General features: G+C 35.1%; 1 protein-coding gene across 12 annotated transcripts in view; it reads left to right on the top strand.

Annotated features, from left to right (window-relative positions):
* The window catches only part of LOC479817 (ATP-binding cassette sub-family A member 3-like), a 136050-nt gene that overhangs the window by 118080 nt on the left and 1797 nt on the right, over positions 1-16173 (top strand). For all 12 annotated transcript variants that reach the window (XM_038540111.1, XM_038540110.1, XM_038540106.1 and 9 more), the window contains 5 exons: positions 929-1054; positions 1275-1469; positions 8894-9081; positions 9681-9851; positions 10340-10527. In XM_038540111.1, coding sequence (XP_038396039.1) covers positions 929-1054; positions 1275-1469; positions 8894-9081; positions 9681-9851; positions 10340-10527 — 868 coding nt within the window. The remainder of the gene's footprint in view (positions 1-928; positions 1055-1274; positions 1470-8893; positions 9082-9680; positions 9852-10339; positions 10528-16173) is intronic.

Genomic DNA, 16173 nt, shown 5'->3' with positions numbered 1-16173 from the left:
TGATTGGACAAAACAGTTTTCAAAATTATGCCAAATTTCTGTTCTGCCATCTTGAGATCAGTTTCCCAAAGCTATTTGGTCTAATTAAGAGTAATAAAGAACAATATTATCTTGTAATATTTATCTTGAAAGTATAAGCCAATGAGTTTCTTAGGAAAAATCTAGTTAAGCCTTGCTGATTTTCTTGGCTTCTATTCCTTATTGATCTTAAAAAAAGTTATTTATGATTAAGTATTCATGACTGTTTTTTAGAGTTTCCCTAAGCTCTTGGGATGATTTCCTTCACAAGATCCAAGTGACAAAAGCTATTTCCCTGAATGTTTTAGATTCTGTCTTTTAAGCAAATAGCATATGATTTCGCTCATATGTGAAATTTAAAGAACAAAATGATGAATTGGGGGTGTAGAGAAAGAGACAAACTAAGAAACAGACTCTGAACTATAGAGAACAAACTGATGGTTATCAGAGGGGATGTGGGGGGATGAGTGATAGGGATTAAGGAGTGCACTTGTGATGAGCAGCAAGTGTTGAATGGAAGTATTGAATCACTATATTGTACATCTGAAATTAATATTACAGTGTATGGTAACTGGAATTTTAAAAAAAACTTTAAAAAATAAGTTCCATCTTTTAAAGATTTAAAGTACACATTGTGGCATGTTAATTCACAAACTTTCTACTATGTCGAATGACTTTTTCTTCCCCCTTGATCTCTACCATCATTCTTTTAATGAACTATTTATTATTCAAAATTTAGTCAAGTTGTACATGATGCTGAGGTGATATTCAAATACTTCATGGAATGACTAGAATATTCTTTTTTAATGTCTTTGAGATTATTCCACAGTTTAGCTTTCATGAAACCACCCACTGTAGACCAGACACCTAAAGAGCATTCACTTTTATGATTCTTGTTTTGAAAATATAGAGAAAAGTGTCCAAGGAACTATCTGGAGAATCTGATGATGAAGATGTACAAAATGAAAGACAGAGAATCCTGGGGCAGCCTCAGAAGGAATTGGATTCCACAGTGCTTATTAAGGAACTCACAAAGGTAACATCATTCACTGGCCAATATACTGGCTTTATTTATCCCTAAGAACTTGTCATTGGTGTCCATTAACTGTGGTTCTTCAGAATCAATATGTATTTTTCCAGTGAAATAGAAGAATTCTTGTGAAACTTTCTAAAATAGTGGCCACAGCAGTCTGAGGTATTTATTTATTTGATCTTCAAATACTCTTTGCTACATTGTGTTTTCTGGATTTTTTTAGATATATTTTAAGTATCCAGTTGTTCTGGCTGTGAAAAATATCTCTGTTACAATTCAAAGGGGAGAGTGCTTTGGATTGCTTGGATTCAATGGAGCTGGAAAAACCACTACCTTCAAAATTTTGACTGGAGAAGAGACTGTTACCACTGGGGATGTGTTCATTGAGCACTTTAGCATCACTAAAAGCCTCCAAAAGGTAAGACACTATTGCAATCTAAGATATGAGAAGCTTGGTGCCTTGGGGGTACAGGTAACAGGCAGGTGTTGAAGATAATAAATGGCAATCATGATAGACATTGACATTGATATTGATACTGTTGACTCAGTAGGTTCTGGGGAGAGACATAAGCTTTTGAGGAGATAGGCAACAAGAATTTTAGACAAGATTATCTTTTGTGTTCTTTGAAACCACTAGAGTAAAAGGCAAGTTGTCTCACAGTACATCTAACATATGCCAGACAAGGTGCTGTAAGGAAGGAAAGTCTGGGCAGAAGAAGCATTTCACTTATAATTGCAATTCACTTGTAACTGAGGTTTTCATGTACCTTAAAGTTCTGGAGCAGGATGGCCTTCCAGAGTTGTCCCAAATCAAGGCAAGGTACCTGTCTTTTGTATACCTGAACCAACCAGTCATTGTGTGCACATGCAACCAGGAAGAGACTGCATAACCTTGGGAAAAGCTAAGTAGGAAGAAAAATTCAAGAAGAAAAAAATGGTTAGTGGTGTCAGCTTCTAGGAAATCTCAAGTGGATGTAAAGCCTAAATAGTGTATATTGGATTTAGCAACTAGAATTTCACTGATGCTGTTAGCAAGAACTATTGTACTGTGGTCAGTTGAGTGGTAGTAATGGGAGCCTAAATGGTGCATTTCTTTCTTCTTTAATTCATAGGACATTGTCATTATGACATAAGGAAGATGGGGTTGTGGGAGCCTGCATGCTCTAGGATGAACAGTATCCTAGTAACAGAGGTGAAGCTAAGAATTTGGGTTAAACTTTGAATAAAGTTGGCTTTGAAGGAAAGGGAAGCATTAGAATTCACCCTAAGCTGTGAGACTGAGACAGGAGATATTTTATACATTAAACAGATTTATCACATTTATACTAGAAGGGAAAAAAATGAAATAGAGGAAGAAGTGAAGCATGATGATAGGAGGTGAATGGGTTCTTCCAGATGGTTCTTGGGGTCAGAGATTCTAAAATTCCCAGCAGGCAGTATGAAAGTACTTCAAAAAATTAAAAATATAAATATAAAACAATCTAGAAATTTCACTACTATGTATTTAAACAAAAAAATAAAAATGCAAAAAAAAGAAAGAAAAGAAAAATGTTAATTCAAAAAGATATATGCACCCCTATGTTTATTGCAGAATTATTTACATTAGGCAAGATATGGAAGCAGTCTAAGTGTCCAATGATAGATGAAGGGATAAAAAAGATGTGGTATATACAATGAAATATCACTTAGCCATAATAAAGAATGGTACCTTGCTATTTTCAACAACATGGGTGGACCGAGATGGTATTATGCTAAGTGAAAGAAGTCAGACAATTTAAAAAAGATAAAAGACAAATACCATGTGATTTTACTTATAGGTGGATTCTAAAAAGCAAACAAACAAAAACAGAAACAGATTCTAGATACACAGAACGAACTGGGAGTTTCCAAGAAGGAAGGGGATAGGTGAAGGGGATTAAGAGGTACAAACTTCCAATTATAAAATAAATAAGCCATGGGGATGATAAATACAGCAAAAGGGGATATAGTCAATAATATTCTAATTACATTGTTTAGTGACAGATGGCAACTACACTTATCATGGTGAGCATTGCATAATACACAGAATTGAATCACGATATTGTAAACTAATGTTGTATGTCAACTCCATTTCAATAATAAAATTTAAAGAAAATAAGTAAAAATGGGGTATTGAAGTCTCTAACTCATATTTTTAGTTGTTTATCTCCCTTCAAGTCTATTGTTGTTTTCTTTATATACATTGGAGCTCTGATATTTGGAGCATAGATGTGTATAACTGTTATATCTTCATGGCAAATCAATCCTTTCATTGATATATAATATTGTATTTGTCCCTGTCATAGTTATTGACTTTAGGTCTATTTTGTCTGATAATATTATAGCCATCCAGCTCTTTCAGGCACTATTTGCATGAAATTTTTTTCCTGTCCTTTTTAACTCTTAACCTATTTGTGTCCTTAAACACAAGTGAGTCTCTGACTAGATAGTATATATTTGGATCACGTTTGTTTGTTTGTTTTTAATTCATTTTGCCAATATATGCCTTTTGATTGGGGAATTAAATCCATTTACATTTAAAGTAACTACTGATTGAGGTGCACCAGGGTGACTCAGTTAGTTAGGTGTCTGCCTTTGTCTGATGAGGTCATGATCCTAGGTCCTGAGATCGAGCTCTGTGTTGGGCTCCCCGCTCACCAGGGGAGTCTGCTTCTCCCTCTCTTTTTGCTCCTCCCCCCAACTTGTGCTCTGTCTCTCTAATAGATAAATACAATCTTTTAAAAAAAATAATGTAATTACTAATAGAGAAAGACTTTTGCCATTTCTTGTTTTCTATATCTCCTATCTACATTTTTTGTCCCTAATTTCCTCTATTACTGCCTTACATTGTGTTTAGTTGATTTTTTTTGGTAGTTTCATGTTTTGGTACAATTTATTTCTTTTTGTGTATATTATACAGATATTTTCTTTGTGATTACCATTGGGATTTCATCTAACATCCTAAAGTTGTAACAATCTCTTTTGAATTGATAGCAACTGAAATTCAATCATGCACAAAACTCTACTTCTATACACCTCTGTCCCCATGTCTACACTTTGTCACTGTTGTCACAAATTACATCTTTATACTTTGTGTACCATTAAATATTATTTTATGCATTTGCCTTTTCAATACTGTATATAATAAATAGTCATTGATCAAAATTATAATAATTCTAGTTTTTATATGTGCCACTGTCCTTTGCTTTATCAGAGATCTTTATCTCTTCACATGGCTTCAATTTACTTCCTAGTATCCTTTAATTTCAATGTAAAGGATTGTTTTTAGCATTTACTGTAGGGTGGATCTGATGGTAAAAATCTCCCTCATCTTTTATTTATTGAGGAATTTATTTCTCCTTATTTTTGAAGGATAGTTTTGTTGGTATAGAATTCTTGGATGATGGTTTTTTTTCCACTTTAAATATATCATTCCACCACCTTCTAGCCTCAAAAGTTTCTGCTGAGGGGCCCCCTGAGTGGATCAGTAAGTTAAGCATCCAACTCCTGATTTTGACCAAGATTTGACATCAGGATCCTAGGATAGAGCCCTGTATCGGGCTCTATGCTCAGTGGGGACTCTGCTTGAGAATTTTCTCTCACCCTCTCTCTCTGCCCCTCCCCCTGCTCATGCTCACTCTCTCTCTCAGATTAATTATTTTTTTGATTAAAAAATTTAAATTATAGATGAATTGAGGAATTATCTTATTTTTACATAAAAATGCTGGGATTTTAAGTGGGATTCCAGAATATTGACATATTTATAGTGAACATATGTTTCCATGTATTGGGTCTCATTAAATCTCTCAAACTAATGGTTTTAAAGTTTTACAGAGATAATACACTACTTAGAATTCAGCTTGTTTGGATATAAGATCAAGAAACAATAAGACTGTGCAATTTATTTCTATACATATTGTTTTCATATTAAATTAATTGATTTTATATTTTATTATTTGCTGATGGTCTATTGAGTGCAACTGATTTTTAAAAATGATTTACTTATTTATTTTAGAGAGTGTGTGTGTGTGAGCAGAGGGAGGGGCAGAGAGAGAGGGGCAGAAGCAGACTCCCCACAAAACACAGAGCCAGATATGGGCCTGGATCCCAGGACCCTGAGATTCATGACCTCAGCCCAAATCAAGAGCCCAGTGCTTAACCAACCGAGCCACCCAGACACACTGAGTGCAATTGATTTTTAAATATTGAACTTCTAATCAACAAAATTACCAAATTCTCTTAATTCTAATATTTATCTATAAATTATATTGAAATTTTTACTTTTAAATCATGACTGCTGCAGATAACGAGGGCTTATTTTCCTTTCTAATCATATGCTTTTTTCCTTTGCCTTATTGCAATGGCTAAAACCTCTCCTCAGCATGGAATAGAAATGGTAGTTGCAGATTCTCAATCTGAAACTCACAGGCAAACTTTCTTATTCATGTTTTGTTTTTACCTGTAAATGCCTCTTATTTACCCTAATTGGCAAAAAGATATTTTCACTGTATAGAATTTAAGGTTTGCCATTATTTTTCTTTAGCAAATTCATCTGTTGTTTCACTATCATCTAGTTTACATCACTACTTTTGAGAAATTAGCTCAGTCTGATACTCCTTTATAGATAATATTTATTTTCTCTGTAGTTACCTTTTAAATTTTCTCTTTGTTATATATATGCTTCATTATGAAATAGTTAGATCTGAGTATTTTAAAATTTTGTCCTTCTTGGAATGGACTTGACATACCTCGATTAATCAGTTGGTGTCTTTAATTAGTTCTGGGTCATTTTAACTTATGATTTCTTCAAATATTTCTCCTGTTCTTTCTTTCTCTCCTCCAACTTCAGCTATCCAGATAGTTCCAATCTATCCATATCTCTCATTTTCTCACTTCCCCATTTTTAATTTTTGTGCTGCATCCTAGATACTTTCATATTACCTAATCTCCAGGATAATTTCTTCCATTGTCATTAAATTGCTATCAAATGCATCCACAAAGCTTGTAATATGCTTTATTTATTTATTTATTTACTTACTTACTCATTTTTAATATTTAGACATTATATATAGTTCATTCCCAAAATATCCAGGTGACTTTATACTTTTCTTTTTCATAAAGATATTTTTAATTTTAATTCCAGTATGGTCAGCATACAGTATATTAGTTTCAGGTGAACAATATAGTGATTCAACAATTCCAACGTGGATGGAACTGGAGGGTATTATGCTGAGTGAAGTAAGTCAGTCAGAGAAGGACAAACATTATATGTTCTCATTCATTTGGGGAATATAAATAATAGTGAAAGGGAAAATAAGGGAAGGGAGAAGAAATGTGTGGGAAATATCAGAAAGGGAGACAGAACATAAAGACTGCTAACTCTGGGAAACGAACTAGGGGTGGTAGAAGGGGAGGAGGGCGGGGGGTGGGAGTGAATGGGTGACGGGCACTGGGTGTTATTCTGTATGTTAGTAAATTGAACACCAATAAAAAAATAAATTAAAAAAAAAAAAAAAACAATTCCATACATTACTCAGTGTTCATCATGATAAGTGTACTTCTCACCTCTATCACCTATTTCACTCATCCTCCACCCACCTCCCCTCTGATAATCATCAGTTTGTCCTCTATAGTTAAGAGTCTGTTTCTTGGTTTGTCTCTCTCCTTCTTTTCCCCTTTGTCTGTTTGTTTCTTAACTTCTGCAAATGGAGTGAAATCATATGGTATTTGTTTTTCTGTGACTTATTTCACTTAGCATTATACTCTCTAGATCCATCCATGTTTTTGCAAATGGCAAGATTTCATTCTTTTTATGGTTGAGTAATCTTTATATATATATATATATATATATATATATTCATAAATCAATAGACACTTGGGCTGCTTTCATAATTTGGCTATTGTAAAGAATGCTACAATGAACATTGGGGTGAAAAAAATGAACATTGGGGTGCATTTATCCATTTGAATAATGTTTTTCTATAAATAACTGTAGTAGTAGTAGTAGAATTAACTGAATAATAGGGTAGTTCTACTTTTAATTTTTTGAGGAACCTCCATACTGTTTTCCAGAGTGACTATAACAGTTTCCAATCCTACCAACAGTGCAGGAGGTTTTCCTTTCTCCACACCCTCACCAACACCTGTTGTTTCTTGTGTTGTTGATTTTAAGCCATCCTGACGGGTATGAGGTGATATCTTACTGTAGTTTTGATTTACATTTCCCTGATAATAAGCGATATTGAGCATCTTTTCATGTGTCTTTTGGCCGTTTTCTTTGAAGAAATGCCTGTTCATGTCTTCTACCCATTTTTAAATTGGATTATTTGGTTTTGGGGTGTTGAGTTTTATAAGTTCTTTACATATTTTGGATACTAAATCTTTATTGTATATGTCATTTGCAAATATTTTCTCCCATTCAGTAGGCAGTCTTTTAGTTTTGTTGATGTTTCCTTCATTGTGCAGAAGCTTTCAATTTTGAAAATAAAAGCAAAATAGCTTATTTTTGCTTTTATTTCCCCTGTCTCAAGAGACATATCTAGAAAAATATTCTATGGCCAAAGCAGAGGAATTACTGCCGTGTTCTCTTCTAGGATTTTTATTGTTTCACGTCTCACATTAAGTCTTTAATCCATTTTTTTAAATTTTTGTGTATGGTGAAAGGAAGTAGTCGAGTTTCATTCTTTTACATGTGGATGCCCAGTTTTCCCAACACCATTTGTTGAAGAGACTGGAGACTGTTTTTGTCCCATTGAATATTCTTGCCTCTTTTGTCAAAGATTAATTGACCATATAATTATGGGCTTTCTATGCTGTTGCATTGATATATGTGTCTATATTTGTGCCAGTACCATACTATTTTGATTACTACAGCTTTGTAGTACAGCTTGGAATCTGGAATTGTGATACCTCCAGCTTCATTTTTTTTTCATGAATACGTTTTTGAGTTTTTAAAATTTATTTGAACATAATAAGCACAATCACACTTGCGTATCTGATCTGATAATCCCAATATCTGAAGTCACTTCAATTATGTTTCAGGTGAGTATTGTTTCTACTGATGGCATTCATGGTATCTTTTTTCTTTGTTCACTGAGTTGTGGTTGTATGCAGCTCATTTACTTTCAAAATTATATGGGAGAATAATTTTATATCTAGAATAGAAGAAAGGGTTTGTTTTGATTTCTGCCAAGAGACTAGGGGTGTAAATGGTCTGAGATTATTGTAAATTAATTAATAAAATCTCAAAGAAAAAGGTATGAATTTTAATTATTTAGAATAATTTTAATTATTTTTAATTTTAATGAATTTTAATAAAATAATGTTATCTTTTTCTCTCATCTATGTGCATCTGAAAGCAAATCCATAAAAGGTTTGGTTATTGGCAAAGCAACACTCATTGCATTCTTCTGTTTGTGGGAGTGGGGAAAGGCTTTGCTTCTGGTTCAGCCTTACTGTGAAACAAGATCTACACACGGCTGCACAGGTTGTGCAATGCAAAAATTTCCATGGTGGTCATGCCCTTTAGAGTTTCTTATTAATGAGGGCAGAATCTCATATTCTAATAGTCCTCCAAATTCTGTGGACTCTGGGATTTTATTTTAATCTTTCATTCTTAAGATCATTAAAGCCGAGTTGAGGAACCTGTCATTCCAGCATTTTACAATAGATCCAGCAGCTATCATTGTGTAGCCTTTAGAAAAGAAAGATCCTTGGTAGGACTCTTAGAGACATGGCCTGGAGCACTGTGGTCTTCTATCTTATCCAGGGATGCTCAGCGGGATAGATGACTTGAGTCCTTATTAAGGCAATTCTCATTATCAGGTGAAGTCAAGAGTTGGCTATTGTCCTCAGTCTGATGCATTGCTGGAATACATGACTGGCCGGGAAATAATGATCATGTATGCCAGATCATGGGGGGTTTCTGAGCCCCAGATTCAGCTGTATGTGAACAGATGGTTGAGTTCAATGCAACTGGAACCTCATGCTGACAAGCTTATCGGAACCTATAGGTGAGTCGTTTCATTATGATGATCTTTTTGATGCTGCTGTTAATGTTGAGATGCTTTCCTATGTTTCTGGTGTTTGAAATAAATACGCACAACTCCACGTTAAGTCCCTCTGTCACACAATTATCTAATTGTAAAACTGTATCACGGGTTGTTAGGTTTTAGATAATAGTAATAAAACAGATCAATGTAGTTCCGTGTCTTTCCTTTGCAGAGATGAAACTAAAGCTCCTACTTAAACTATAGCCTCTAAATATCAAAAGGGATTACATTATTCTTCCAAGTGTCCATTAGACTCTTTGTCTCCCAAGAAAGGAGGAATCTATGCTCTTTGAATTATAGTAAATTTATATACTTGGGAAATTATGGTACCCTAACCACAAGTAAATAAATGCCACTGACAATGTACTTCTAAAATCAGTTACATAAAAGTCACTCATCTACATTTCAAATGAAAATCAATTGATATATACACCTGTACTGGGTCTGCTAACTTATTGAAGTACAACTAACCAGCAATGTGGAATTCCATGTTACATGTTTGATGATATGTTTGTATAACTTCTTTCCCCTAAATTTTCTCTCCTTCTATGACCATAAAGTGGAGGAACCAAACGCAGGCTGAGCACTGCTATTGCTCTAATGGGAAAGTCCTCAGTCATTTTGCTGGATGAGCCATCAGCTGGCATGGACCCTGAAGCCCGACGCCTGCTCTGGGATGCTGTGACACGGACGCGTGAAAGTGGCAAAGCCATCATTATAACTTCCCACAGGTGTGGCTCATTTGGAGGCTTGAATGAGGATTTGCAAGTATTGTAGTGGGTATAAATGAGAAATGAGAATAAATATGCTTAGGTGTGTGAGTTCCTCCTCAATCCTAATGAATGAGATGACCAAAAATCCTCAATTGAGTTAAATAATTAAGAGTGGGGAAAGAGCAGGAACTTCAGGAGATGTTGTGTTTGAGGATTTGTACTCTATTACTAATTGAAAATTTTTCACTTTCCAACTATGATCTCTGTGATTAGCAAATTCCATTTCACATTGAAAACAGAGTCACACTGGGTGACGGGCACTGAGGGGGGCACTTGATGGGATGAGCACTGGGTGTTATTCTATATGTTGGCAAATTGAACACCAATAAAAAATAAATTTATAAATTAAAAAAAAAGAAAGAAAACAGAGTCACAAAATCCTGGCTCCATTTGAATTATAGACTGTCCTCCAAAACAGAACTTTTTATGTTATCATGTTTTGCTAGAATGGAGGAATGTGATGCCTTCTGTACCAGGCTGGCCATCATGGTGCAGGGAAAGTTCCTGTGCCTCGGCAGCCCTCAGCACCTCAAAAACAAGTTTGGCAACATTTACATCCTGAAGGTCAAGGTCAAGAATGATGTACAGGATAAACTGGAGGATTTAAAATATTTCATCACACTAACATTCCCAGGTAAATTAAATTGAGCTAACATTTATAGGGATGTATTAAATCATGTGTTTTTTTAATTTCACCATCCATATGTTTTATGTCTTCAATAACTATTTTCTGAGGGTTATTGGTATTTATTGATCTTCCATACTGAATTCCTTTTGAGAATCCTTCTTTCTATAGGTTCTTAGCATAATAAGGCATACATAACAAAAGCCAAAGCATACATACAAAAAGGTTCTCACTTAGTCCTCGTATCCCTTTAATTAAGGCAGCTTTGGATTTGTGCTGTCAATATAAATTATATTGCTAAAGTTATATTTTTTAGTACAATTCTCAATTATTTTCACATATTACCCATGCAAAGTTTTAAGGCTTCTTCTCCACCTAAGCATGTATCCCTAGTCTTTTGATGCATACCTATACCAGGATATGGTATAGAAATGCAAACAAGAACCACTAAGTTTTTCTCTTCTCTCAAAACTAGTTCCGCTTCTGCTGCTAAATTCAACAAGCACCTCTCTGCCTACATGGTGTATAATATCAGAGATGGCAACTATTTCTTTCTGTCTTTTACCTCTCTTTCCTAAACATAAAGCAGAAGCATGGCAAAGATTTTAATAATGCTGATTTTTCATCTTACTTTTCATTTTGTTAGACTGAGCAAAATATAATGAAGTTCTAACTGTGTATCAGGCTAAGGAGTTTATTTATCTTCCAGGCAATGGAAAATAGCATGATTGATTACGCAGTAGGAACAGAGATCAGAAACTAGATAAGAAATGAATGGAAGAGCAGATTGGAGAACAGATATATGGGAAAATAATTACCTCAGTGTTGATCATAGTGATTGTGATATCCCTATGATGCATGCATTAAGAAGTGCAATACTCACCTAATGTATTCATTCAGAACATATTTTTGAGTACTTATTCTATTAGACTTCTATTCCATGTGGTGTCTAAATTACCACAAAGAGAAGCCATGACCAAAAATCCTCACTTACTGTGTGCTGTCCCAGCTCTGCTTGAAGGAAGGACACTAAATACTGACCCAAGACCTGTCCTTGAGGATATGGACACAGAGGTTTAATGGGAATGTGGGTTCGAGACACATTCTCAACTGTCAGGTAGTTGTTGCCCCATTCTTCCTCACATCATTCTGGAGCAAATACCTATTCAAATATGACAGCATCAAGAAAGAACTGCCATGGAACCTACACTTAAATGTTGATTTTTAAATAGAATAAATATATCGCAAGCAAAAGTCATCTAGAATGTATACTTTAAAGAGGATTTACCACAATAATCAGATATTTAGAGTAAATAATTCTACATAAACCCAAGGAAATCCAAGTGACCTTGTGTTCCTTTTTTAAAATGCAAAGATGATTCTATTTCTACAACATGGAAGAGTATATATTCTGAAAAGTACTCCTGGTAAAAATGAAACTAGAAATTGGTAAAAATTAAAACAAATGCATCTTTAATGCAATAATTGGCTTACAAACAAAAGAGAAAAAAATTTAACACCAGAAAACAAGAAAAAGAAAGAAAAAAACAAACAAAAAAAGAAAATGTGAGCAGTTAGACAATGCTAATTGTGGAAGTAAATGCCATTGTAGCACTGAGATCAGTGATGAAGCTCTGGACCTTCTTCAGGGTTTGGAAGCTCATGCTGAGACTGCCATGTAAAGGGGGGACCCTCAAATGGATAGTCAGGAGCATCCTCGGATTCCAAGCAGGACCAAGCAGAGATCCTCTCTGGAGAAAAGGATCTCAAATTTAAACTTACAGTGTGTAGGATGCAGATATGAGGAAGTACCAGAGGAAGGTATTAGGTAGGCCATATTACTTGATACATCCCAGAAGACTCAAAGAAGGAATCCTACAGGAGCAACCCTAAAGCTAAGAAAGACTTCATCTCCCATCTCACCTTCTATATAGGAATCTCCTAAAGCTATACGAAAATTAATCTCATTTAAAGATAAATCACTGAAAATGTTATAATTGAATCCCACAGAAAAATATAAAAGAGGATAAAAGAAAATACCGGTCAGCCCCGGTGGCTCAGAAGTTTAGCCCCGCCTTCAGCCCAGGGCGTGATCCTGGAGACCCGAGATCCAGTCTCATGTCAGGCTCCCTGCATGGATGCATGGAGCCTGCTTCTTCCTCTGCCTGTGTTTCTGTCTGTCTGTCTGTCTGTCTCTCTCTCTCTCTCTCTGTCTTTCATGAATAATTAAATAAAATCTTAAAAAAAAATACCTACAGACGTTGAAAGAGCAGCAGAGCTATAAGGCCACAAAGCAAATGAAACTATTATCTAATGTTTCAACATGAGCCTAAAAAATTAAGAAGGAGATGGATGGTATGCAAGAAAATCCTAAACTGCAATTGAAAGGACAAAGAGATTTGGTGGCTAAACAACAGGGTGATGTGCAAAGACAGCTGACCTCATTGGAGAGGGTATTTTAAGTTAAACATTTCAGAAATACTTAACCATCAAAAGTAAATAAACCACATAAAAAGCACAAGGGAAATGGAGACTGGAAAGGAGAAAAACAGAAAATCTTTACACAGAAACATAGATAAGCATTCAAAAAAATGTAAGCACAGAGGAGAGGCAAGGACAATCCAACACAACTATGAAATTAATCCAAAAGGAGAAAAGAAAAGCCATAGATTAGAATGAATACTAAAAACTGTCACTCAAGAAAATTTCCTGAGACAAACCTGCTTACTGAAAGGACAACTTGAAAAATTGACTCAATATCATCACACCAAGGAATATTTCAATATAACTATTGTATTTTAATAATAAAAGGGGATGACCTTTGAATCTTAGAATTTTTTTTAAAAAGCAAGGGGAAGAAGGAAAATTTATAAGGGAAAGAAAATTAGATTGATTTTAGGCTTTGTGACAAAACATTTTATGGTAAGAAAAATGTAAGCCATAGTTTTCATATACAGCCAAAATGATCTTCAAGAATAAAATTCAAAAAGAGTTATAAACAAATAGGTATTCAGGGGATATTGTTCCCAATGGCTCTCCCTGAAGACTATGTAGACAAAAATTTCACATTGAGAAATGATTAGAGAAGTTTCTGAATAGGAACTATTGGTGAGCACTGAATAAAAAGAAGGGACAATTTATGAATATTAGGAAAAGATGTTGGAATGAAGTTAACCATCAGAACAAAAATATATACTCTACTGTATCACAAATATAACAGAAAAAAAAACTAACCACAAAGTGAAATACATACAGAGACATATTTTGTATATTTACATTTGTATTTATATTTATGCATTTATCTTGTATATATGAACATATAACTTGAAAATTTATATAGGAGGACTATAATGAAACATTCCTTTCAATATACGTAAATATATTAAGTCCTTCATTAAATGAAAAAAATCTCAGCTTGGCTCACAAGCAAAATTCAGTTCTCTAGTGTGTATAAGAAGCGAGCACTACTAAAAAACCTAAATCAGAGAGGTCAAATATTTTTTTTTAAAGATTTTATTTATTCATGAGAGACACAGAGAGAGTCAGAGACACAGGCAGAGGGAGAAGCAGGCTCCTCACAGGGAGCCTGATGTGGGACTTGATCCCCGAACTGGGATCATGCCCTGAGCCAAAGGCAGACACTCAACTGCTGAACCACCCAGACATCCCAAGAGGTTAAAGATTTTTTAGGGATCCCTGGGTGGCACAGCGGTTTGGCGCCTGCCTTTGGCCCAGGGCGTGATCCTGGAGATCCGGGATCGAATCCCACATCGGGCTCCCGGTGCATGGAGCCTGCTTCTCCCTCGGCCTGTGTCTCTGCCTCTCTCTCTCTCTCTCTGTGACTATCATAAATAAATAAAAATTGGAAAAAAAAAAGATTTTTTAAATGGGTTTCATAATTCTCTTGCTATCCCACACTTGACCTTTAGCAGTTTACTATATTTCTCAGTTCAGCTTATGTCATCTGGCAGTGTCTGCCTTGTACAAGCAAATGCTATGGTCCTGATCTTCCCTGTAGAAGTCCAGATATGGGTTAGCTATTTGCCCTGAGTTTCCCTATCAGAAAACTGATAGGTTCAAGAATTGTATTAATTTGCAATTTGTCTGGTTTTCTTGTAGTAACAGTGGGAGTGGGGATCCCTGGGTGGCTCAGCAGTTTAGCACCTGCCTTAGGCCCAGGGTGTGATCCTGGAGTCTTGGGATTGAGTCCTGCATCAGGCTCCCTGCATGGAGCCTGCTTCTCCCTCTGCCTGTGTCTCTGCCTCTCTCTCTCTCTCTCTGTCTCTCATGAATAAATAAATAAAATCTTAAAAAAACAAAACAAAACAATGGAAGTGACACTTTAACTCACTATATCTCACAGGTGAAACTGGACCATCTTTTTTAAAAGCAATAGTCCAACAATTCTACCTACAGCTATATTTTAAATACTTGTGGGTGACAGGCACTGAGTGGGGCACTTGATGGGATGAGCACTGGGTGTTATTCTATATGTTGGCAAATTGAACACCAATAAAAAATAAACTTATAAAAAAATAAATAAATTCTACTCAGTTAAAAAAAAAAGGAGATAAATAATATTTAAGTTAACAACATTCACTTCTATGTCTCTCAATAGCCTAATGGAAAATAAACTAGAATATTCATATGCTAGATTACTATTTAGAGAATAAAATGAATTACAGCTATATGTAACTGCATGAATGAATCTCACAAACATTGAGTAAAAGAAGCAGAAAGAAAAGAAAATACCAGATTCCATTCACATAAAGGTTTGACCTTTATGTAGAAAAACTCTACCTCAATTTTTAGAAGTATACACATACGTAAAAACACCTCTGAAAAGGAAATGTCCACAATAACAATGAAGGCATTGGTCATTTTTTATGGAGGAGAGAGGCTGAGAAGTGGGACATGGGAGTGTTTGGGTTCCTATTACTTGGCTTAAATGGGATGATTTCACCAGTGTTTGTTTTGAATAATTTACTAAACTCCATGTTTCAAATATTTTACACACAAAAAAGCTTTATGTGATCGTGGAGACAATACACGCATTAAAATTCACATTAAGAAAATCTGCTCACCCTTATAAACATGTATTTTTTTTTACCTTAAAACATTTTGACCACAGTTAACCCAATTTGCAACAACCTACAAATGTGCATTGATGAATGTAAACACATTTGTTTATTCTAATTAGAAGTGGATACCACCCTCTTCCCTCTTATTCCACTGGTAGGTTCTTATCCACCAGTAAACAAAACCAGAACATACAGCCTGACTTTGGTAATTTGTATGTATGATTTCCTCTTTCACAGTTCATGTAATCATAAAAACAGCAAGGAGGCTTTGTCCTTTTCTCTTCCCCCACCAAGTACACTGCACATGTATACATAACCATACAACCAGAGTGAAAATCTGGCCAGCTCATATTCTCAGCACTATCTTCAGAAATATAATCTTATTGTAACCTTAAGAATTTCAGAAAGCTCAGGATTTTCACATGGGGCATGTGAGCTGACAATTTTATTGTGCCTGAAAGCCTGCCCTCAATAATTGCTATGAACTCCACAGTAATAAGACTTTCATCAGGAATGAATCCAAAAGGAATTGACCATCTCATGTATACCAAAGAGGATGGGTTATTTGACCATG

This window comes from Canis lupus, chromosome 6 (genome assembly GCF_011100685.1).
Source record: "Canis lupus familiaris isolate Mischka breed German Shepherd chromosome 6, alternate assembly UU_Cfam_GSD_1.0, whole genome shotgun sequence".
Lineage (NCBI taxonomy): Eukaryota > Metazoa > Chordata > Mammalia > Carnivora > Canidae > Canis > Canis lupus.
The sequence above is the reverse complement of the archived record's forward strand: the minus strand, read 5'-3'. Positions and strand labels throughout refer to the sequence as shown.